This window comes from Mixophyes fleayi, chromosome 7, assembly GCF_038048845.1.
Source record: "Mixophyes fleayi isolate aMixFle1 chromosome 7, aMixFle1.hap1, whole genome shotgun sequence".
NCBI lineage: Eukaryota > Metazoa > Chordata > Amphibia > Anura > Limnodynastidae > Mixophyes > Mixophyes fleayi.
This window is the reverse complement of record NC_134408.1, coordinates 37583613-37608487: the sequence shown is the minus strand read 5'-3', so window position 1 is coordinate 37608487 and position 24875 is coordinate 37583613. Positions and strand designations below refer to the sequence as shown.

The window sequence follows — 24875 nt, the reverse complement described above, 5'->3', positions numbered from 1 at the left end:
GTAATAAACGGACTAGAGGCAAATTAATTTTTTGCGTCGATATAAAGGACACTTACCTTCACGTCCCCATTTGGGAGGGACATCAGTCACTTCTCAGATTTACAGTGGGATTAGCCCACTACCGTTTCCGGCCACTCCCCTTCGGCCTTTTCACGGCACCCAGAGTATTCACAATAATCATGTACGTGATGGCATCATGTCTTCAGTCCAGAGGGGTTAATATTGTACCATATTTAGACGACCTCCTCAACAAGGCCACATCACCGAATTTGTTACAACACCTGATTTCTGATCATCAGGATTCTTGAGGACCCCGGATGGTTAATAAACCTAAAGAAATCTCAATTGATTCCCTGGCAAAGAATGACCTTCCTGGGGCTCATCATGGACACCAGGGAGCAAAAGGTGTTCCTCCCAGAGGAGATGTCCAGGTCGTTTCTGGAAGTAACTTCACAGGTCTTGGCCACTCCTAGTCCAACCATTCACTTATGCATACGTCTCCTAGGGAAGATGGTGTCGACCTTTGAGACTATTCCTTACGGTCGTTTACACTACCGCTGCTTCCAGTGGGACCTTTTAATAAAGTGGTCAGGTTCCCATCTGCACTTGGAACGCCAGAAAATCCGCTTGTCTTCCAAAGCGAGAGTGTCTCTTCAGTGGTGGTTGGTCCAGGATCACCTGGCGGTAGGCTGGTCCTTTGTCCCGTGGTCCTGGATCATAGTGAAGGCCTGTGGCCCTTCATTTACGACTTCAAGGCCTTTGGTCGACTCAGGAGTCTTTCCTGTCTATCAACATTCTGGAGTTGAAGACCATGTTAATGAGCCTTCAGGGGGTCCAGACCATACTTCGGGGTTTTCCGGTCAGGATACAATCCAACAATGGCACGGCAGTGGCTTATGTCAACAGACAGGGAGGAATCAGAAGTTCAGGTGCAATGGCAGCACAGATATTCGCCTGGGCGGAACAAAATGTGCCCACAATCTCAACGGGATTCATCCCAGGCATCCAGAACTGGTAAGCAGATTATCTAAGCCGTCATGCCGGGGGAGTGGTCACTCCATCTGGAGGTCTTCCAGTCATTGATCCGGAGATGGGGTCTCCCGGACCTGGACCTGGACCTCATGGCGTCAAGGCACAGCAGGAAGGTCCCAAGATTCTGCGCAAGGGCAAGGGACCCCCTGGCAGTAGCCATTGTTGTCATGACAATGCCCTGGGTCTTCCAGTTGGAATATCTGTTTCCCCCTAAACTCATGATTCACCGCGTTCTCAGGCGAGGAAGGCAAGGGGGACTCCCAGTGATACTAGTGGCTTCTGGCCGAGGAGAGTATGGTATGCAGACATCATTTCAGTGGCGGTGGATCAAGGAGTATGTCTTCCACTACGAGACAACCTCCTTCTCCAAGGACCATTCCGACATCAGGACTTGCCTTGGTTGACTTTAACGGCATGGCTGTTGAAGCCAGCCTTTGGCGGTCTGGAGGATTCTTTCCTAGGGTCGTGAACACGCTGTTACGAGCTCGTAAGCCAGTCTCGGCTCGTATCTACCGCCGCATCTGCCATTCCTCCAAAATGGCCTGGATGCAGGTCTTAGGTTGGGCTCCTTTAAAGTGCAAATATCAGCCCTTTTGGTTTTCTTTCATCTTTGATTGGCATGCCGGATATTAAGACGTTTCTACAGGGAGTCTTGCATATCCAGCCTCCTTACTCCTTATGCCCCACCTACGGCACCATGGGATCTCAACCTGGTGCTTGATATGCTTAAAGGATCTCCCTTTGATCCATTACATTCAGCAGATCTAAGGTTCTTAACGGGGAAAGTAGTGTTTCTTCTGGCAATTGCATTGGCTCGCAGAGTGTCAGAGTTAGGAGCCCTTTCTTGTCGTGAGCCATATTTGGTTTTTCACGAGGACAGAGCGGCTTTACGGACTATTCCTTCGTTCATACCACAGGTGGTTTTGGCTTTACACATGAACCAAGAAATAGTGGTTCCAGTGTTTCAGGTGGGGGCATCGTCTTCCGACCAGAATTCGATGGAGAGTTTAGTGCCAGGTTGACTTACTGCCCATTCCACCCGGTCGTGGGGGCGTCTTGGGCAGCGAGAAATGGGGCCTCAGCGGACCAACTTTGCAGAGCAGCCACCTGGTCCTTTTTCTATACTTTTACAAAAAAAAAATTTTTTTAAATACGTTTTATTAGTAACATCTTATCTTGAACAGTGTTACAAAATAGAAAAATGTGTGTATGAAGGTGCCAGTATGGCCACAGTCTCTCCAACATGTTGGACTTGTTTGAGGGAATATAATATGGAGCCTAGAGGGAACGAAGTACCATCTATGCAGCAATTTATTGGCGTTTTCTTTGACACGGACATTTATGGAACAACGTGCTGTCCACTCATAGATGTCTGACCATTCTACTGGATCTAGAGATGTTCCCAAATCTGCCTCCCACTGTGTCTGAAAACGATCCTTGGCCTCCGTGGAGGTGGGGAGTAGGGCATTGTATAGCGTTGAGATTAGACCTTTTGAGGATGGCCCCGATAGGCATAAGTTCTCAAACTCAGTGGGGGGCCTAGCACACAAATGAACCTTAACCTGTTGGTGATAATGTCTGATTTGTAAGTATTGGTGGAACTGTCCCATCACAAACCCGCACCGTTCAATCAATTCTGAGAACTGAGGGAACGTTAGAGTCTTTGTTATGTGGTTTAGCAGTAATAATTTACCTTCCCCTGCCCATTTTGTGTACATAGGACGTGATAGGCCTGGTGTAAAATGGCTGGATTCAGCCAAAGAGGTATAAGTATCTGGGGGGGGGGCAGGAGATAGAGATGCCATTCTACTACACCGAGACCAGATTGAAAGGGAGAGGGCTATGACCGGATGAGTTCGAGAGGGGGCTGGGCGTTGTGCGGCTGAAAGCCAGAGGATAGAACAAATCGGTCAGCCTCCTAACGGATCGGATTCTATATCCACCCAAACCCTGGTCCCAGGCGGGGAGTGCCATTGGACACATTGAGCTACACGTGCCGCATAGTAATAGTTGTTAAGATTGGGTATGCTGAGTCCACCTGCCATGGGAGAGCGTTGTAGAATACGAGCAGAGATCCTGGGTCTCTTATTTGACCAAATGAAGCGCATGATAGAAGTTTGCAACATTTTAAAAGTAGAGATAGGAACTTTGATGGGGAGGGTATGGAAAAGGTAAAGCAGCCTGGGGAGCAAATTCATCTTCACTGATGTAATCCGGCCCACCCAAGAAATTATCAACTTGTCCCAAGAAATCATATCTTTTTTTGAGGCATGCTATCAATTGGGGGTAGTTTGCTTGGTAGAGGTCTTCTACCTTTCTAGTAATTGCTATACCCAGATATTTGATACTATCGGAATTCCAGTGAAATGGAAAATTTAGCTCCAGAAGCTGCTTCAACTTCGGTGGGATATTGAGATCCAGGATAACCGTCTTGGCCGTATTGACCTTAAAGTTCGAGACTATAGAAAAATTATCGAGCTCCTGAAATAGGTTTGGTAACGATGTTAGGGGATTAGTAATAGTAAGGAGGATATCATCTGCATAGAGCGCAATCTTATAGATGCTGGAGGATAGTTGTATGCCAGAGATGTTGGGATTTTTACAAAATTTTACCACTTCAATGTCTTTGCGTCTTCAGATACCAATTTTGGCCATAGTGCTCTACGTGCCGAGCTTTCAGAGCTGTCCCACCTTTAGGGGGGGCTGCTTTAGAGTGCCTCCCTTCTGCTCTATGTTCTTGGTTGATTGGCCTATCTTCCTTGGGGCTTTATAATCAAACTGAGGAGCTACAGGGGACTGCAGAGGGGAGGGGTCTGTCAACTAGTTAACTTGTTTAATGTATCCTTGCTAAGTGCCAAATCCCTCGCTCCCCTGCACAACCCCATGGTAGCAGTGTCCCCCAAATGGAATCAGAGAAACGGATTTATCGTAAGTATAACAAATTCTCTTTTTGATAAAAAGGGTAGCTGCTTATTTGGGATTTCTCAGTGACAGCTCTTATGTCATTACTGAAAGAGCTTCACAAATAACATTAGTACAACCTGCCGTAGGGCAAGTCCCTAACAGAAAATAAACAGCTGTTTTACACTGACATTTACTCTTTATAACAAAATGTCACGTAGGGAAAATAAATCCATCTGTATTAGTTCTTTGTGGCTCAGTTTTAATAAATGACGCTCGATAGGTAGGACTTCAATAACAGAAATAAAAAAGCAAGTCTGTTTTATAAATGTAACTAGTACATATATCCTAAGTTAGCATCCCACTAAATAACAGTGTAGCCCAACAGCTTTGCTGGGATTGACTTCCAGCATTCCCTCTTCTATTTCTGCGTGTGTGTGAGTCTTGGGTGACTCAAGTTACTGTACAATGTGAAAAAAGTGGAATTTTGGAGACCCATTAAGTTGGGTATTAAGTGTGGGAGAATAGATGCTGAGTAGGACTCTGGGGATCTAGGTCATGTGTGAGCAGGTGTTATTTCTTGTAGCTGACAAGTTAAAATAACATTGACAGACAATATTTCCTCTCTTCCTCTCCCCTTCGTCCCAGGCATCCAGTCAATGACGGGACCCTCTGATATCAACTCCAATCACCTGTTGACATCTGCCTGTCATTATATTAGCAGTAGATAAACCTCTATCGGCATTAATGGCTGACCATGCTTGTGGAATATATTAATATTATTGGCACTTCTATTTCAGGACACAGATTTGGTTCCTAGTGATATTGCTGCCGGGCTGACTCTTCTTCACCAGGAACAGGACAAAGTAGAGCTCAGTCGGGATCTAGATGAAGTTGTGTCCCAATCTCCAACACATTCTGCGGTAAGTCCCCATTACCTGTTGAAGTAACCTTAGCTGTGGGTGGGATGGCCGATCATTTCTTCCTGCTGTTGGCCCAGTTGAGATGGGTATTTTCAAAACGTTTCCGTATTATGCATTATAGAGTAACAAAAGAGGTCTTTGTGACTATATTTCAACTGTGACAGTCTGTTACCTGATGCAAAACTTGCACTGATTTCTCTTCACACCCCATAGAGGTGCAAGGAGAAATCCACAATGTTGGGGCACCGTAGTACCCTGGCGGAACATTGCGGCTAATTGAATTCCCCCTTCTGAGTGAAGAATATGGCAGAGACCGTTCCTGAATATCACCCTGAACTCTTATCATGCAGTGTATCGCCACCCTGCTGACACACACACATTCATTTACAAGACTATATGAGATCCCAGTCCTTCTGTAGGCATGATCCCTAGCAATGTCGGGGAAAAGGCCACAATAAAGTAAATAAATACTATTTTGTTTCAACTTACAATCTCTTCAATCATTGTGCCTCCTGGCTCTCACAACAATGAAGTAGACATGTCACCTACGTACCGCAATATAACTAGGACCTAATAAACAGAACTGAATAATGGATCAGCCCACAACATGGCTGCCTCAGCTTGTCTGTAGGTGGAAGTCCATTCTAATTTATATCAGAATTATATATACAAAATTAAAAGTGTGTGTGTGTGTGTGTGGATACCGGATTTATCTGGCCAAATTCTACCCACTTCACACTGGCTGGCCACCCAGCGGTGCCTTATTATGCCAGGGAAGCATACCCAGGACCTTCTAAGCTTCCTACAGTCAAATGCAGTTAGAAAGTAAAACAATACTTTTATTGTAATCAAAACAATCACTAAATAAATGCCAGGCAGGCTACCAAATCATCTGTCCCTTACCACACTAGCTTAAGGAGTTAGTCACCTGGCTGTCCTGACTTGGAGACCCCTGAATCTTCCTCTGTAGGAAGATGTAGTCCTCTGGTAGAGAGGGGTTGGAGAGGGAGTAAAGATGAGCTATCATTCCACAGTGGCTCCCCTGAGTCTCTCCGACAGAATGTCTCAGGCAGTCATGTGGAAGACAATGGATAATAATTGGCTTTCCCCACCTCCCGAACTAAGACATCACTCAGCACCTCCTGAAATTAACCCTTTACACTACTTTGTGATGTCACAGGGTCCCCAGCTGTTCCATGCTTCCTGTAGAGAAAGGAGGAGGAGAATGAATGTAGCTACAGCCCCTTCACCTGAATCCTTTAATCTCATCCTTACCCATAAACCACCTGGCTTCACTTTAAGAACAATAAATAACAGCTTCACTGCAATATATACAATATACATATTTACAATGAGTTACAATGAGTTACAATGTCCCCTTATCCACATGTAATTAGACACTGCAGTTGTAGTCTGTTGAGCTGGGGAATAAAAAACATGGCTGTAAAAAGTACATGTTGTAATGCTCCACATTTTGTGAGAAACGAAGGACAGGCTGCTTGAGGGGATATCAAACTTTTTTTGTCGCATGCAGTCAGAGAGGGCGCTGATAAGATCTGTTGTTGCAGAGAGAGGATCTGGACATGGAGCTGGAGAAGGCTGCTCACTACATGCGGTTTGCAGCAGCAGCCTATGGGTGGCCCCTCTACGTATACAGCAACCCCCTTACCGGACTCTGCAAGCTGTGTGGAGAGTGGTGAGTGCTTGTCCTACTTACTCTAACTGCAGCTGGGAAGTCTGGGGATTTCCTGTGTATTCTTACATCACAATAGATGTTCTCAATGTGCGCATTGCCACAAATGTTATGAAATATTCAAAATACTTGTTTGTTTACCCTTCTTGCAAGAAGTGTTGGTCTCTATTGCCTGTAACTGTGAGTCAGACGTGTGAACACCAGGGGCATGTAACAAATACCTAGGAGCGTATGTTGGTGTATACCGGTTCCTCTGGTTTAATGTGGCAGCTGTCCAGGTGTACAGGCTGCAGCTTCCAAATAACTAGGGCAAAACCAGTGACACACGGTGCAAGTTATTTATTATTAGGCTAGAACCCAATATGAATAAAACTCCATTTGTTGAATTCTGGCTTTAAATGGGGACAGACCATACTACTGGGAAATGAGGAACGCTGTAGGCTGTAATATAACATGTAGTGAAACAGAAGTGCTTTAGATAGACAAAGAGAGTCTTTTATGTCTGTGTATTTCCTTATTTTCCTGAGTTTATGTCCCTTTGATTCTTCTCTCCAGTTGCCCCAACCGAAGAGCCCAGCGAGATATTGTAGGCGGTGATCACCTCAACTGCCACTTCGGCTCCATCTTGCAAACAACAGGACTCCAGTATCGAGATTTCATCCACATCACCTTTCATAACAAGGTGAGGTCATAACCTGGTCCATTGTTTTCTAGCTGTATATATCTGATGTATTTCTGGGATTATTCCAATAAAATATTCTTCTGAACTCATTTCTTTGTTTTAGATCTATGAAATACCGTTTTTTGTAGCCCTTGATCACAAGACGGAAGCCATCTTGGTAGCTGTCAGAGGAACGTTGTCGCTTGAGGTATCTGCACTGATTAATACTTCTGTGTGGGAAGATACGTGGTTCCCAAATCACTCAGACACGGTATTGGAGGAAAAATAGAAGGATGATTTATTCTGCAGAACAGGATTAAATACAGCACGACCCCTGAACAATAGCAGGTCGAACAAGTGAGGAAATCGGTTCAAATAAATCTAGTGGGATAGGTACAGCACTGCCCCCTTAACGATAGCAGGTTCAACAATTGAGGAAATCCGTTGAAATAAATCCAGTGAGATATGTTCCACAGTGATTCTCTGGCAGAGCATCATCTCTTGGCCAAAGTCAGTCACTGTATCTCAGTTCCCAGGATAGCCTCTATCACTTCATAATCCCACAATGGAAACTGCCTGCCCAGGGGAGATGCGACTGCTGGGCTTCTCACATTATCCAGCCCCCTCCCCGATTTCTCCCAGGTGTCTTGCCCCAGGTGACCCCTGCCTGTCTGTAGAGCTCACTAGTGGACAGTAGGGAGTGAACAGAAGGAACAATGGTACCTTAATTCACTCAACTCCTGAGTGTTCTCTGTGGAGGTGGAATTTAACCCCAGATATGCTTTTCCAAGGAGATGTTACATTTCCATCACTGGTACTTCCTGAGAACAACAGGGCTAAAAAGTGCAGTCCGGGTATGGATTAGAATAAGGTGTTGTAACTCTGGTTCCATACACCATGGGCCTGATTCATTAAGGAACTTAAATTAAGAAGTTTCTTATTTCAGTCTCCTGGACAAAACCATGTTACAATGCAAGGGGTGCAAATTAGTGTTCTGTTTTGCACATAAGTTAAGTACTGACTGTTTTTTCATGTAGCACACAAATACTTGATAGCTTATTTGTACACTGAAATTTAAAGTTGATATTTGTGTGCTACATGAAAAAACAGTCAGTATTTAACTTATGTGCAAAACAGAATACTAATTTGCACCCCTTGCATTGTAACTGAAATAAGAAACTTCTTAATTTAAGTTCCTTAATGAATCGGGCCCCATGTCCCATTCTTTACATTGTGTAATATGGACTTTTTATGTGTTCTACAGCAGCTTTGCCTGGACAATGTTCTGATTGCCTGGTTATGTGCTTGATGTATGAACCTCCCATCCCTTTGTTTTTTATTGAAACACACATATTGGTTCATCTCTGAACTGTTGAGATAATCTGGATTTCAGATTTTATTATTGGTATAGGAAAGTTTATCCTCCACCTAAGAAAGAGATAATTGGTAACATTTCCGTATGTTCATAATTTAACTGTTGGTCATTCCATCTTTTATGTGTATATTTCAATAGTTACATGATTTTAAGGAGATCAAATTAAAAATTTATAAGTGAAGGAAAGAACAGAACCTGTTTAACCACCACTTTTGGCACCTAATTTCAGCTAAATACACTGACCTGCCCACACACTTCTGGAACAGTGCAGGGGTATATTTACTAAACTGCGGGTTTGAAAAGTGAAGGTGTTGCCTATAGCAACCAATCAGATTCTAGCTGTCATTTTTCTAGAATGTACTAAATAAATAACTGGAATCTGATTGGTTGCTATAGGCAACATCACCACTTTTTTAAAGCCGCAGTTTAGTAAATATACCCCAAAGTCGTTTATAAAACTCTTAACATGAAAACTATTTTCACCATCAAACTGTTTCAGCCATCTTTGTCTAAATCATTTTCCTATAAATGTTCATATGTACGTCTTACGTTGCTACTACTGCCATCCACTGGCCCCATCTCCAAATGTTAATGTGCCATGCACCAATCTCGTTGTCTGGCCGCACTTGCCGGCCGTCTCGACCAACGTTTGATAGTGGCCCATAAGATGTTGTTCAGGATCGATAGTCTTCATGATATATGTACACAGTGATCTGCAGCCAGTTAGGTCTACAATGGCGTACATGGCTGTGTATGTGTAACTGTGTCACTACTACCCCCGCCAAATGTACATCCATGGCCCTGCCGCAATCATTGCTATGTCTGCTGTCACTGTCATGGGCTGCTACAACTGCTGTTCTTCTGCATCTCTCTTACAATACTTGCAGAAGAACTCTTACCATTACTTAAATCTTCCTGGTCTCTGATTTGTACATCATTTTGTTCATTCGTTTGTTACATGCTCTCTGTGCAGGATGTTCTTACTGACCTCTCGGCGGACTGTGAGAATCTGCACATGGATGGGGTGGAGGGAGATTGCTTTTCACATAAGGTAAGGAATCTGTTCATGTAATGATTGTCTCGCTGTGATCTAGAGAGTACCTACCCCGGGGCACTAGCACCTCGCCTTGGAGAAACATTTAGTCTCTCTGGCCAACTTGCTTTATCTAGGCTTGTGATTGATGCGGGAGATGATGAATAGTGACTGTTATACTGGAGACCTTATGGGCCTGATGCTGAGTTAGGAACAAAGCAAAAGAAGGAACAAATTTGCACCTTGGAAAACCATGTCGCACCACAGTGGGACACATTTAAAATGTGCAGGTAGAGTTGGGTCGTGACTTTAGCTCAACTCTAAATTGCAGTGTAAAATAAAGCTGTCCAGTATTTATGTGCTATAGGCAAAGCAGCCAGCATTTACCTGCAAGCCAAATAATAAATAATAGTTTGCTCCCCTTGCAGGGCAACATGGTTTGTCCAGGAGCACAGCTACTCCTTGGCATCAGGCACTGTGTCTGTATAACTCACCTCTTACTCTGGTAGGCATTGTGTCACATTGAGCACTCTGCTATACCTCTGAAAGCAATACAGAGTTGTTAGTTCTTTCCTGTTCAGTTTATGCAATGGCACATAGACTGTTTTAGCTGTGTTGCGATGCCTCTGCTGAAATTGTAACGTGTCTAATCTATATTAATCTATATTGGATGTACTTGTACAATTGGATGAATGAGAATGTCTGCAAATATGTGCAGGGGAAAAACAAAGGAAACATTTATTTATTACTGTGATAAGTAAAACCAATATGCAAATACAGTGGCTATAAAACTATTCACCTTTTTGGCATTTTTAAAATTTGGCAGGAATTCTAACCACAGATCAACACCCAATACTCTGGAATGTAAACTAAAAAAATAAATTAAAATCTAATTTTTCTTAATTCATTACTAAAAAAATTAAAGAAAAAATAAATCGGACAAAAATTGAATACATATGTATTCACCTTTCTTGTTTTACTACTTGGTAGAAAGACTGTTAGAGTTGAGTTTCATCGGATTAGAAATAGACTGTTGGCAAATAGCAATTTTCAAATCTTTCAATTGAATCTAGCTACGGAATTTGCTGGCGCTATATAAATAAATGATGATGATGAATTGAGATTCAGGCTTTGACTGGGCCACGCTAGGACGGGTGTAGTACAAGTTAATGATAATGTAAACACCGACAGTGTTTACACCTACATAATTCTTACGATAGTGAAGAAAGCGACATGTAAAAAACTACTTATCTGTAAACAGACACACTGGAAATCCGATGTGAGGAGAGGGCGACACTTCCAAATGACGTAACTTGTAATTAAGTAGGTGTAAACACTGTCAGTGTTTACATCACCGTTACTACAATTACCACCGCTAGGACATTGACCTCTTTTTAAGCCACTTCCATGTATATTTTGTTGTTTGCTTTGTGTTATTGCCATGCTGGAATATAAATGTTCTCCTAAGTCCTAGGTCTCTTGCAGATTGCTGCATGTTTGTCTATATATTGCCACATCCATTTAACTCTATTGTGACAAGTCCCTTAAGTAAAGAATTCTTCCCATAGTATTGCGCTTCTGGCATTGTGCTTCACGGTAGAGACAGTGTTCTTGGTACAATCACCTAGCGTTGAGGCCAAACATTTCAATCTTGGTCTCCTAAGACCTTAGAATCTCCCTCCATGCTGTGTGTGGGACTCCATGCACATTGTAGACACGATTTTATGGGAGTTTATTTTTTGCTAACCTTCTATAAGCCACAGTTTTCTAAGGTGTCCAGCTTGTTTTACAACATTTTCCTATCTTTGCCATGTAAGACTATAACTCGGAGTTGCCTTGGATCTCTTGATGGGCTCTCCAACAAGTGCCCTTCATGCATGGATGCTCTGTTTTGGAGAACGGTATGTTCTTGACTAAGTCACAGTTATCTTCATTTATTTATGTTGGACTTGACAGTGCTTTATGGGATATTAGAATTTTTCTTACATCCTTCCCCTGATTGATACCTTTCAATAGCATTTTCTTAGATTTGCTCTGAATATTCTTTAATCTTCATAATGAAGCTCCTTTTTGGAAATGCATATGCGTGGACCTCTCACAGTCAGCTATATTTATTTTCTGAAATCAATTGAAATGCTTTAATTGTATACAAATGGGCTCTAATAACAATTATTTGACCTCTGAAGACCTTTATAAGAGGATACAAACGGAGTAAATACTAAGATGATAAACTATTGTATATTTTTGGTTTATAAACAGTTAAGGAAAAGTTTTATGTTGTTTTGTTTAATTGTCATTAACAGTGGAAAGTGTTTTGTGTTGATCACTGTTATGAATTTCCCAATAAATCCATTTTTGATTCCACGAAGTAAGAAAATAAAATGTGAAAGATGCAAAAAGGTTGAATACTTCTTATTGCCATTGTATATTTTCACTTATTGTATGTATTATTTAAATTTTTTGGGTTGTTAGGCACTCTTTAAATGCATACCTACTGGCTGGGAGCACCCAACAAGATCTCTCTTAACCCTGTTCTACTGACATTTCCAAAATTAGCTGTTTTTAAAAAGTCTCTTACTGCCAGCAATGTCTGATGTGGATACCCTGTAGTTATTAACCAGGCAATAAGCTTATATTGCATACTGAATCCATGTTAAAGGAATCAATCCCCAATAAATGTATTCATGTTATACTTCTTCAATTATAAATGTTTTTTTTAATAATACATTTTTTTTTTTTTCTTTTTAAAAAGCATTTGATGTACTAGATTTTGCTACAAAAATTGTTGAATAATCATTAGTTCATCTCGTGCTGTGGTAGTTGAGGCTCACTTCAGTCATTCTCAGTCTAGATAACTGTGTCGGCAGCACTTGATGTTTAGTGACGCTTTTATGTTGATTAGAACAGATAAGAAGAGACAGGGCTGAGGAATACGCCAGTAAAGTGAATGTAGCCTTTACTTCTTGGATGAACTACGTCAAATTATGTTGCCTACATAAAGCCATGCAGTAAATGGCTTCACACCAAATCATTGTTCTTTTCTCTAATTTATAGGCATTAGCATGGTGTGAACCAGATATCTGAAAGTGGTTTCTCAGGAATCTCATGCATCATCATCATCACCAGTTATTTATATAGCACCACTAATTCCGCAGCGCTGTACTCAGAGAGAACTCGCTCATATCCGTCCCTGCCCCATTGGAGCTTACAGTCTAAATTCCCTAACACACACACACACACACACACACACACACACACACACACACACACACACACACACTAGGTTCAATTTGTTAGCAGCCAATTAACCTACCACACACACACACACACACACTCTAGGTTCAATTTGTTAGCAGCCAATTAACCTACCAGTATGTTTTTGGGAGTGTGGGAGGAAACCGGAGCACCCGGAGGAGATCCACGCAAACACGGGGAGAACATACAAACTCCTCACAGATAAGGCCATGGTCGGGAATTGAAATCATGACCCCAGTGCTGTAAGGCAGAAATGCTAACCACCGTGCTGCCCGATCACACAGAGAAATCATCTGTGTCAGAGAATACAATTACAGAGATGTATCAGTTTGCAGAATGGAGTACTTTGAAAGGACCATAGATGACAGAAGGGATGTGCCAAGACGTGACCGCGAGAATACATTCAGGTGTCTTTTTCCATGTTTGCAGCCCTGAGACACGTCTATAACTTCCAGTGATATATGGCCCCTGCTCTTAAACCATTCTAGGACATCGTCCCTAACTGATCTGTAAATATAAGACCCACAAGTCACCACCTTGACAGCCCTGATAAAGGGAGCTCTGTGCAGTATATATGTAAGCGGGGATAGTTGTGGAAGGCGCTAGCCTCCATTCCTCTCAGTACTTCATACCACTCCTAACACTCTGTGTAGCAGGATGGCTACGTGTGGATCAGAGAACAGCCCAATGACTGGGTGTTAGCGGGACAGAGCCAAACCATGATATTAATATTGAGTGCAACTAATGAGGATGCAAATACATTTTGTCCCACCAGAGTAAACATTTTTAAATTGCATAACTGACATGTATAGTTTACAGTAAATCCTGTCCTGGACGCCTTATCAGGTAATCTCTTAAGTTCAGGGAACACAGCATTACCCCTTAGCGATAGGGGCTCTGCTCAGTATTGGAATATATTGTTTCTGGTGTAAGTATTGTGCAGCATATGCAGGCTCCCGCCTTGGAGAAAGTACAGTTGCTGTTCCGGCACGTTTAGTAAATGCCTTACTACAAATAACTATGTCTCATACACAGGATGGCTTTGCACGGACATGTGTGCAATAGCCGAACCTTTTTATACAGTGACCACCTATTATTTTCTGAAGATTTTTACAGGACGGTACATCTCTAGCACATGACTCAAGTACTCTTATTTTGTTTAATTGTGTCCACCTTCTCCTTTGCTCCTGTCCTATGGCTATAAACAGGTTTTAGCTATCTCTCCTTTTTAGTAAAGTGATGCATTAAATCTCCCTAAGCACGAGATGCCACATTCATATAACTGGAATACTTGTGTCTGCAGGTCCAAGGTCCACAGTTAGATCTGGTGTACACACACGTGCCATTTTTAGGTGTTTCCCAAAGCGCATAAATCTCTTTCCTGAATGTTATCCACGTATTACTATAAAAAGGCCCCCATCCCATTTCTATCACGTAAGTCCTAGGAAGGTTTTCTGTGATGGAATGCATACCTGCCGACGCATGAATATTATTTTATATAGACAGCTTTTTGTGTACATTCATGTGTATGCACATACATGGTATATTATACACTCCGTTTTGTACTTTCTTTTAGGGTATTATTCAAACGGCAAATTACATTTACAGAAGACTTATAAATGATGGCATATTGAACCAGGCTTTCACCGTTGCACCGGTAAGTGTTTAACCCCGAACCTTTTAGAAATAATGTCTGCATAGGACCAGTGTTACTCTGCCAGTCACTGAGAACGCACCATCAATGATAGAATGTCACAGCAAAAAATACACCCTCGTTCCTATGCATCTTATTTTGTTTTTACTTAAGGAGCTGCAAATGTATTGCACTTGTGGTTTAATGCTTGTTTTGTACTATCCTTAGTTATATGTTTATAATACACAAGTTTTCATATACAGTATGTATAAACTCCTGTACATAATATCTGCATAAACAGTGAGTTCTGAAGCCATCGATTATAATCGATGAGTTGTGATGTCACTGCCTCAGTGTTCATTAGGAAACGTGTGTATCTTAAGTAATACACCCTAATGTATATTATTCTGGATGTGTTAGTCACTTTGGACATCTGTGACTTGTATAGAAGCATTTTATATGGTCATTGATCTCCGCAGTGACTTATTAGAATATGATATACAGTAAGGAGGTACATTATACCATATATACACAAAGGTGATAGGGGACTCTGGAATCGGTAATGAAGTGGAGACTCTTGTTTGTCTTATGTCTCCTGTATATTCAGCTTGAATGTTAATAAAATCAAACTCTCAGAAGTGTGTTTGACAAGTTAATATTTTCATATTATGTTTTATACTTTTTGGTAAAATGAATTACATTTTCCAGTTTGCATGCATTAAGTATCCTGTTATGATGCCTTATCCGTTCATTATGGTGGCTAGTTTTTGCTTGGTTCTATCACTGCCAGCAATATAGAGTTCTCTGTGGACTGTAAAAGCAGTATTATCCTTAATGAAAGAAATCTTGTACAGATTTGAATGATGCAAAGGAAAAAGCACCATTTCAATGTGGAACGATGCCTGTACCAAAATATGGAGCCTTTTTCTGGTGGTTTTTTTTCTTTATTCTGAGTTTTTTACCCCCGTATCTCTCTTGCAGGAGTACAAGCTTGTCATAGTAGGGCATAGTTTGGGTGCTGGAACAGCTTCCTTGTTGGCGATCCTGCTTCGAAGTTCATTCCCTACACTCAAATGCTATGCATTTTCACCACCAGGGGGCCTCCTGAGGTAAGAATGCACAGTTACTACACTGAATGGAAAGTGCACCATCCGCTATAGAATCATCATCAACATTTATTTATATAGCGCCAGCAAATTCTGTAGCACTTTACAATTGGGAACAAACATTAATAAAACAATACTGGGTAATACATGCAGACAGAGGGGTAAGAGGGCTTACAATCTATGGGACAATGGGAGTTTGATACACAAGGGCACGTGCTACATCATATTGCACATTGGACCAGCCAGAATGCAAATATAAAAAGTATTCAGTGGGCTGTATGATCAGTCACACAGCAATGTTGGTTAGAGGGTTGTTGTCTTGTGTTAGCTGTGAAGAGGGTGGTAATAGGGTTACCTAGGGGGATCAAGATGCTGATTGAGGAATATTATAAGCTTGTCTGAAGAGGAGGGTTTTCAGAGAACACCTGAAGGTTTAAAGACTAGAGGAAAGTCTTATAGTGCAAGGTAGGGAATTCCATAAAGTGGGTGCAGCCCAAAAATGATCTGTAGATTTCTGTATGTGCTGTAAATTGTGTGTGCTATATTGGGTTTATTTGCTTGATCATTTATGCACAATGCCATCAGAGTTTACCTAAAGCCTGTTAGTGTCACCTGCAGGTATATGTCAGCAGGCACGATTCATTATTTTTCCATGGGTTACTGTTTGGTTTTGGCTCAGTACTCTTTCTGTCCTGTATGATTCATGTGACCCCTGTCCGTGTCATATGACTTCCCTATTAGTATCTATATCCAATGTCACTGGCTTCACCTAGTACATATTACATGTACAAACAACCTTACATTTCTAGGAATGTTAATTAGGCTGCAGCCAGTCTGACTATGTTGTAATTAGGCCAGCTAAGTCATTAAAAGGCAGAGCCTGAACTTAAAACACCCTTTTCTCATCCAGGATGCCAGATAGGAGTTATCAGTGTTAGTCATTCTTTTACATGTTACATGTTACAGAGCCATTTTACCTTGGTGTAGTGAGATGATAGGATTCTGAAAACTGGTTTCTTTAATTTGTGTTTCTCCCTCCAGCAAAGCTCTTGCTGATTATTCAAAGACTTTCATCGTCTCAATAATAGTGGGGAAAGATCTTGTACCAAGGTAAGGATCCAGTTCTGTCTGTCGCTCTCTCTACATGCCGTCCCATTCCCTCACTGACGATCATTATCCTGTCCTGCACAGGTTGAGTTTACCCAACATGGAAGACCTGAAAAGCCGAATATTAAGGATGGTGGTCAACTGCAACCGGCCCAAGGTGCGTGAATGTGGAGTAAGAATGAATGAAAAGAAAAAACATAAATTTCATGATTGTGTGAGCAGAATCCATGGCAAACAGTGTAGATTATTAAAACATGGCTTCATAATGAAATCTGCGTGCTTTCCTTGTGACACCACCTGGTTGTTTGTAGAAATGTAAATAGAACCTGTCCCCACTTTCTATATTTTATTAGTCTATTGCATTGTGCACTGTGTTCTCCCGTTACCCTGTTTGTCTACAAAAGACTATGTAATACATTGTGCAGTCTATGCACTGTGCTGGTCCGGGGTTGGCTGACTATACATCACAGCAGGACAGCTGGCCATGAGGAGAGTTTTATAGCAATTACCCATTATAAGGTGAATGGGGTATGGGAGAATCCCATTTCTTCTTCTTTATCTTGTTAAGCACATAGTGCACAAGGTACTGAGTAATAAAGGTGTAAACAGCCAATGTAAAACTTTAATTATTGTGTCTTTTATATAGACAAGTACAGTAACAGAGGAAAATGCTGCACACAGCTGTTCTCAGTCAGCTGGTTACAGTTCAGTTTCCTTTCAGTTAGATCAGTGATGGGCACCCAATATAACTCAAGGAAGGATTGCCCGATTGCCCTATTTAAAGAATGAAAAACAGCCCCAAAAAACCCCACACCACTCACCCCAAAATGTTTCTCATTTGCTCCAAAGTTTCATCTCATGTCACTCTTGTCCAATAGCCCCACATGTCCTCAGACCACCCCCTGCCATAAAATGCCTCCTCTTGCACTGAGATACATAAAATACCCACCACAAGCCCTCCGATCCCTCATGTACTCCAAAACTTCCCCACATGCCAATCACAATCACCTCACAGGATGCCACTCACACCCCTACCTCAAAATAGTCACACATTTCATCAGAAAACCACTGGCCACAAAATGCCCCCACATGCCCACAGACTCCCACAACCCCTCAGATCCCACATGTACTGCGAATCTCCTGCTCTTGTCCCTTTCATCTCCCCTACGTTTCTAAGAATACTTTCCTGCACACCTGGAGCCTGCAGAGGAAGCATGTGCTGCAGAATGCACTGCACCCTCTCCTCCTCCTCTGATTGGTTGTGTTGCGTGACCACTATGCAGTGTGCAGCAGAGATCACATGACGCGGAAGCTGGCTGCTCCCATTCAGTCTTATTCTTTGTTTTATAACAAAGCAGGGAATAGGTCAGATTGAGAGCACAGAGCTGGGGGCCACATACAAAGGCTTGCCAGGCTGCTGGCGACCCACGGGCCGCTTATTGCCCACATCTGAATTAAGCTGATTTATCTTCATTGAACGCTCTAGGTCTGTGTATTGCATTGCCATTTTGTATGCGCCTTTTTTATGTACACCTATAGAGAAAGAATTTCCGTTGGCACCTTATCCCATGTGAACCATACAGCTTAGTAGACTGTGTGATATACTTCCATCAATGATTACAATTATTTCCTTGCTCCATGCTCAGTATCAGATCCTGCTGCGTGGATGTTGGTATGAAATATTCGGTGGCAGTCCAGATAACTTCCCAACAGAACTGGATGGTCGAAACCTGGCATCATTGTCACAGCCTCTGCTGGCTGAGCAGAGCCTACTGGTGCAGAAGTCCACCTCATACAATACTCTGGTAGATTCGTCCCCTCTCGATTCCCCTCGATACCCTCTTCTGTATCTACCTGGAAGAATCATCCACATTACAGAAGACAGCAGGTCGGGATGGTGAGTACATCCCACTTCTTGCACATCTTCTCACTTACATGTGTTCCAAATTTTGCTAAAGACACTTTTACAAGACCACTAAACCTAGCAAGGGTTTTGTAGTACGATACACAAAGACGTGAAAATGTTAGGAGCTTCTCAGAAATCTAAATATGATAGAGTTGTGTTCTTGGGGGAACTTTTTTTATCCTGTGCAGAGAAACTTCCTGTTTCCAGTATTAAAGTGCACACAGGCAGCATTTTTTTTTTTATCTGAAATAATACAGTAGTGATAGAGAACAATCATTGACTCCTCTGGATAGCAAATTTCAACACTATCAAGTTCTGCAAAGGTATGGAATCACTTACAAAGATTTGTCAGTCCTACTCGATGCCTTTTCATATGGGTCAACTTGGATTTTCGGGTTAGTGGTGCATTGCATATGTGTGGTTTCCATGAGGCAATACCTACTAAATAAATTTATTTTTTCCCCCCCCCATACATTTCACTGACTTTGGATATGTATTTGAAAAAGATCACCATTATCCCTTTAATATAATAAGGGTTAGTGACCCCATAACTTTGACATTCGTCTTGAATCAGCATAGTAAAAGTAACTCTACTTAGGCCGTCCGCATTCCTGAAACACGCCTCTAGCAGGAATATCATGCCCACATAGTAGGAAATGTATATATCCAGATATTATTGGAATACATGGAGGCTGACGTTTGAAGTAAACGTGGGTGTCTCAGTACAGGGATGTCTGTTTTATTATCAGTTCTAGATATGCTCCAGGTGTAAGGCTGGGTACACACTACAGAAATGTTCTCCCGATATGTTATCTATAACGATTTTACCAACAACTGATTAAAAGTCCCAATCAGCCTGCTGATTCATGTGTACACACTATACACACGATTACCTTCAGATCTGTGCTCTTCATCTGTCATAACCATCTGCTGAACAGATCATGATTACGGAGATCCTGATCGTGACTGCATACACACTGCAGAATTGGAGCGACATTGTTCCATTGATGAACAAGTTTTTTAGTCTGGTTTAAAAATCAAATGAAACGATGCGATGTGCTCCGGAATGATATTCGCTCATCGTTGCAGAGTGCACACTAATGAGATATTGGGCCGAACGGTTGTTTATCGTGTGATTCTGTAATGATGATGATGATGATTGGCCCTATAATCTTCTGAAACACTGTAGTGTGTACCCAGCCTAAATAAGGGGCTCTTTGTGTTATCTGCATTGTCTGCTCTGTCCTGTACATTGATAACTGCCCTTTTCATTATATAGAGGTTTTAATCTAATCTATATTTCTGTCCCAATGGTTATGGATATCTTTCTTTTACAGGCTGTGTTTTTCCGATGTGAAATACAATGCAAAGTGGTCAAAGGAGACTTCATTCAGCAGTATTTACATCAGCCCCAGAATGATTACAGACCACATGCCAGACATTGTACTAAATGCCCTAAACAGCCTGTGCCAGGAGAGAGCCGGTTGTGTCTCCTGTCAGACTCCAGAAAGCGTATTACACACAAACCGGATCTAGTCCATGCTGGATGTACACACCAAGCACCTTCTGAGCTTTGTGGATCTGAAGAAAACATTTTAAAGCTTTTTTTACATAGTGAACCAGGACCTTCCTTGTACAGCAGGAGGATGAGGACGCGGCCTCTAGGATATAATCCTAGCGGAGAGGAAAGCGCTCACGTTTGTTGGCTGATGCTGTATCCTTTTAGTTGGAGACCAGCAAGTCTTGGATGTTATTTTTAAGTGGATACATTTGTTTTGTTTTTTTAAATGGAAGATACCAAGAAAAGCAACAAAAATAGTAAAGAGCAACAATTCCACATTGCTTCAATTATGTATAATGTATGGCCTTGTGCAATTAAGGAGACAATAAGGGAGCTATCCATGTCTGCTATGCAGGATATTGTGTGTTTTTTTATGTTTTGTCCTTGTATGTGTGTACGTAATATTAGACGGATGTGTAGTAATCAAGAAAGATAGGTGTGAAGGGGTTTTGACTGGTTGTAAAATGTGGGGCATTTATTTAAACTGGTGCACATGTAAAAAGGTGCTGTAATTTATAGTAACCAATGAGATTCTGTTTATTTTATTCTATTAGTGCTTAGAAAATGAAAGCAGGCATCTGGTTGCTATGGGTTACATCACCTTTTTTTTTTTAATGCAGAATTTTGCATAAATGTTAGAAAGTGTGTTGGCTCTCGGTGTATAGAATATTGTGTGCAAGGAACTGAATGCTGAGCTTGTTATGCTAAGCGTAAGCTCGGATCACACATTATTCTGCAGTATCTCCTTAATATGTCTCCACTGTAATGTAACCAACCACTTGTCATCTACTGCTGCCTTGTGGTGTAACATACACTGTCACTGTCCAATGCTCACATACAGGTCTTCCCAGTCGTCTGTTTCGTCTAAGTCAGTTTCCTTTCATACACATAGGTAAATAAAGGGCTGAGTGAACCTACTAATGTATAGTAATCCTTAAACACCCCTTGTATGTAATCGGGGAGCACACGTTAGGTAATTTATATTGTGTAACAGAATACACATGTTTGAAACATACAGTATTACTTATTGCTACTTAAAATGTATATTGCACTCACACCAGGAATATTCTGTGGACAACAGTATGTTAAAATGTATCCTATTCTATGTTACGATTTATTTATCGCTATCCTCACTATAATGTCAGTTTTGACCTTTGTTTCAAGCTGGTAGTATAAGGAAGTGGGTGTGGGGGTATATGTGTGTGTGTGTGTATATATATATATATATATAATGTGTATGTGTGTATACACACACTCACACTCACTATAGATTTCTATGACACAGGGTGCCAGGGGGGAGGGTCACAAGGGCGATGGAGCGAGGGGAGAGAGGCGATCAGAGAAGGAGGAGGGGCACAATATGAGTGACTGCAAGTTAGGGGGATATGCCTGGCCAGAGACACTAGACTCTGCAGCGCTCTCTTCCCAAGTCTATGGGAAGTGATTCCCCGCGGAGCACGTTGAGAAGTAAGGCAGAGGGTGAGCAGGGCAGAGCCAGTGTAATAACGAGCACAGAGGGTATATAGTATACATCAGTGTACGTGAGAAGCGGCCTGAGCAGCTGATCTGCACACAGGCCCTGTCACGATGAAATGAGACTAATATATATATATATAGCTTGGGTACAAATATTTTTTTTTTTTTGGGGGGGGGTTTAAGGATATTTTTGATAAATGGGTAACTTATCACTAATAGACCTGTAATACTGGGGACTATTCAGCAGACCTGTTCATGTGTTACGAAAACCACTGAGCAGCAGTAGCCATTTCCATATCGATGATACTTCTATATAGACACCGAAATGCATCCACATACGCACAACCCGGCCACCTTATGCTTTTACAGCTTACAGTTTTCCAGAGACACTGAAAACATTTATATTTATTTCTTAAGTCTTGTTTATTACTCATCATTTTTCTTATCCTTGATTTACAAATTCTTCACTGTTTTGTTGTTAAGGTGTTTTTTGTCCACATTTCATAAACCACTTTTATTTTTTGGTGAATTGAAAGTACTGGCGTTTGTTTGGTATACAAAACTAAATGCACATGTATATAAATTGTGGATGTTCTGCTTTTACTGTGTAAACATTTCATACATTGCTAAGAACTCTAAATAAAGTGCTTTTAGAGTGTCTTTTCCTCAAATTAGACCCCTACCTACTGCGAAGGCCTGAGTTGTGCAAGTGACAGGTGTACGAGACATCTTAAAGCCTCTAAACAGACCACTCTGGTTATGGGTAATTGGAGAAAAGGGAGTTTTAGTATGGTATTGGAAAGCTGTGTTTCCAATCTCAGAGCTGGTATTCTGTGTTCCTGGAATGAAAGGAGGAGAGTGGGTGGGCTTCCCATTCATGTAACAAGCCATTTAATGGACTGCAGATGTGGTGCAAAAATAAAAGAGTGGGACAATCATTTAGCTGTATCCCAGGGCCTGTGGAAAATCAGGAAAGGATAACCTAAGAGAGAGACAACTGACCTGTAAGCTGGAAAAACTTACTCTTGTGATTTATTGGTTTGTGTGGACTGGACACTAGGTTTTCCATAACTACAAAGACACTTTACATCAGGCCTTGATAACCTGTGGCTCTCCAAGTGTTGTGAGACTACAAACCCCAGCATGCTTTGCCAGTAGATAGCCAGCCGATAGCTAGCAGAGCATGTTGAGACATGTAGTTTCACAACACCTGGAGAGCCACAGGTTGGCCAGGCCTGCTTTAGATGTTTTGTTGGAGTCAGACAGGCTTAGGATTTACTTCTGTTGTTGTTTTTTTCTCATTTGTATCCTGCACACTAGCTAGATGTGGTCTAGTTGGACCCTCATTGCTGGACTTTGTAGCTATTATCTGCTGAATCATAGATGGTTTTCACCAGTTCATCACAATGTGGTGAACGCTGTTTCTTTGATACTTTTGCTTTTAAATAAAATAAATAAATAGTCTCTTGCTAACTGGCATAAGGAGAGAGGATTTCAGGGCGTGACCTGAGCTCGTCAGGCCAGGCCCTGGCATTGTGATCCTTCCTGGTGGTGTAAGAATTGTTCATGGGAAATGGTTGTGGATATTTAGGGCTAGAGAAGACATCTGAGAGAATGTTACAGTGGTTTATTTTCTAGCCAAGTGAATGTTAAGATGCGTCTGAGTATTGGTGCTTCCTGGCCAGAGTCTCTGTACAATGCTCCCAATCCCTTGGTCCCGTTCCCACTATAGAGATAAGCTTTTTCCAAAGTAGCTATGGATCTAGTTGGGCCTATCATTATATTCTAGTCATAATGGTCTTACTTTGTACCCAGAAGTGATATGTTACATATCACCTAAGACCATTGCTTGAGAATCAGTCCATGTAGCAGGGTGGGAACCCTAAAACAGATCCTGAATGGACAAAGCACCCCCTTCATGGTGACAATCTTAAAGGAAATGTTCAAATTAATTAAGGCGATGGGAAAAACTGGCACTATCTTTTGCTATACCTTAGGGGTTGTCATTAAAAAAATCTATATTAAGGGTTGAGTATGATATAGAGGTGCAAAAGAAGGCCCTGAATATTGATTTGTTTAATCTCAGTAGATGCTAAACACTTATAACAGGTTACAGTCCTGAAATACTAGCACATAGAAAGTATGACACTGATACAAAATATGTAATAGGAAAAATGATTTACAGTTGCACAGATCTTTCTAGGATCGGTGTAAGAACCCCAAAGGATCCTTTCAGTTTTCACTATTTTCCCGTCTCATACATCAACCTTCTTAGGATTTGGAAACCAATACTAACTTTAGACAGTAGTACTGTATCCAAGCGTGAAATGTGTGTGTCATTAATACCATTATCTAAGACTTACATTAGGAGCATTATTTATCAAGGAATTACCATTGAGTAGCAGTAAGAGGAGGAGAGGGAGAATGAAACACAAATTTCCCGGGCCCCCGAGATTTCTTTACAATTTTCTGGATGGACTGCAGCGGAGATCTGCCGACTCCCTGTCTGAAAAATATGGCCGTCCCCGAGGTAGTTTCTTTTGAATATTACATTCCTATTTGTGTTCTGTACCCAGGATTTTAGATGTGAAGTTTTGATTACCCTTGAAGTGCTCTATTGTGACTCAATGTTCCTGGAATGGGGATCAAGAGTAATAAGTATGACCCCATTTGGGAGCCCTGTTTTACGTTTCATTCTCCCTCTCCTCCCCTTACTGCTACTCAATGGTAATGTCATGCTTCCTTTCTGTCTGCCCCTATACAATACACAACAGTTGATATTTTTTACTCACTACCTATTTGTCCATTGTGGTTTCCTAATTGTCCATTTGTCCATTTGATCTTTGTATGATTTCTCTCCTAACAGGCGCTCTGCTCTCTTCCTATCCAACACACACACTAACACACGCACACACACACACTTTTTTTCTTCTGCCCTTACCTCCCTATTTTCCCCTTATGCACAAAGTGTGCAATGTCATGCTGCTGATGTGGTGGTCTTCTCCCTGAGAGGCAATAGATGAATTTATTATTTAAATAGATATGTACACAAGATGTATGGATGAAAAAGAAGTAAAGAGGTGATGTTTTGTCCCCGTGGTATTAACTTATACATTTCTTGAGATTTTTAAATCAAATCTATTATTATTATCATTTATTTATATAGCGCCACTAATTACGCAGCGCTGTACAGAGAACTCACTCACATCAGTC

The 24875-nt window shown here is 41.5% G+C and overlaps 1 protein-coding gene across 1 annotated transcript in view; it reads left to right on the top strand.

Annotated features, from left to right (window-relative positions):
* DAGLB (diacylglycerol lipase beta) overlaps window positions 1–22321 on the top strand; it is a 31533-nt gene extending 9212 nt beyond the window's left edge. The window contains exons 5-15 of the mRNA XM_075179684.1: window positions 4734–4856; window positions 6425–6552; window positions 7105–7231; window positions 7335–7418; window positions 9559–9636; window positions 14450–14530; window positions 15488–15615; window positions 16654–16722; window positions 16804–16876; window positions 18366–18616; window positions 19963–22321. Coding sequence (XP_075035785.1) covers window positions 4734–4856; window positions 6425–6552; window positions 7105–7231; window positions 7335–7418; window positions 9559–9636; window positions 14450–14530; window positions 15488–15615; window positions 16654–16722; window positions 16804–16876; window positions 18366–18616; window positions 19963–20161 — 1341 coding nt within the window. The 3' untranslated portion in view covers window positions 20162–22321. The remainder of the gene's footprint in view (window positions 1–4733; window positions 4857–6424; window positions 6553–7104; window positions 7232–7334; window positions 7419–9558; window positions 9637–14449; window positions 14531–15487; window positions 15616–16653; window positions 16723–16803; window positions 16877–18365; window positions 18617–19962) is intronic.
* Window positions 22322–24875: the final 2554 nt, after the last annotated feature.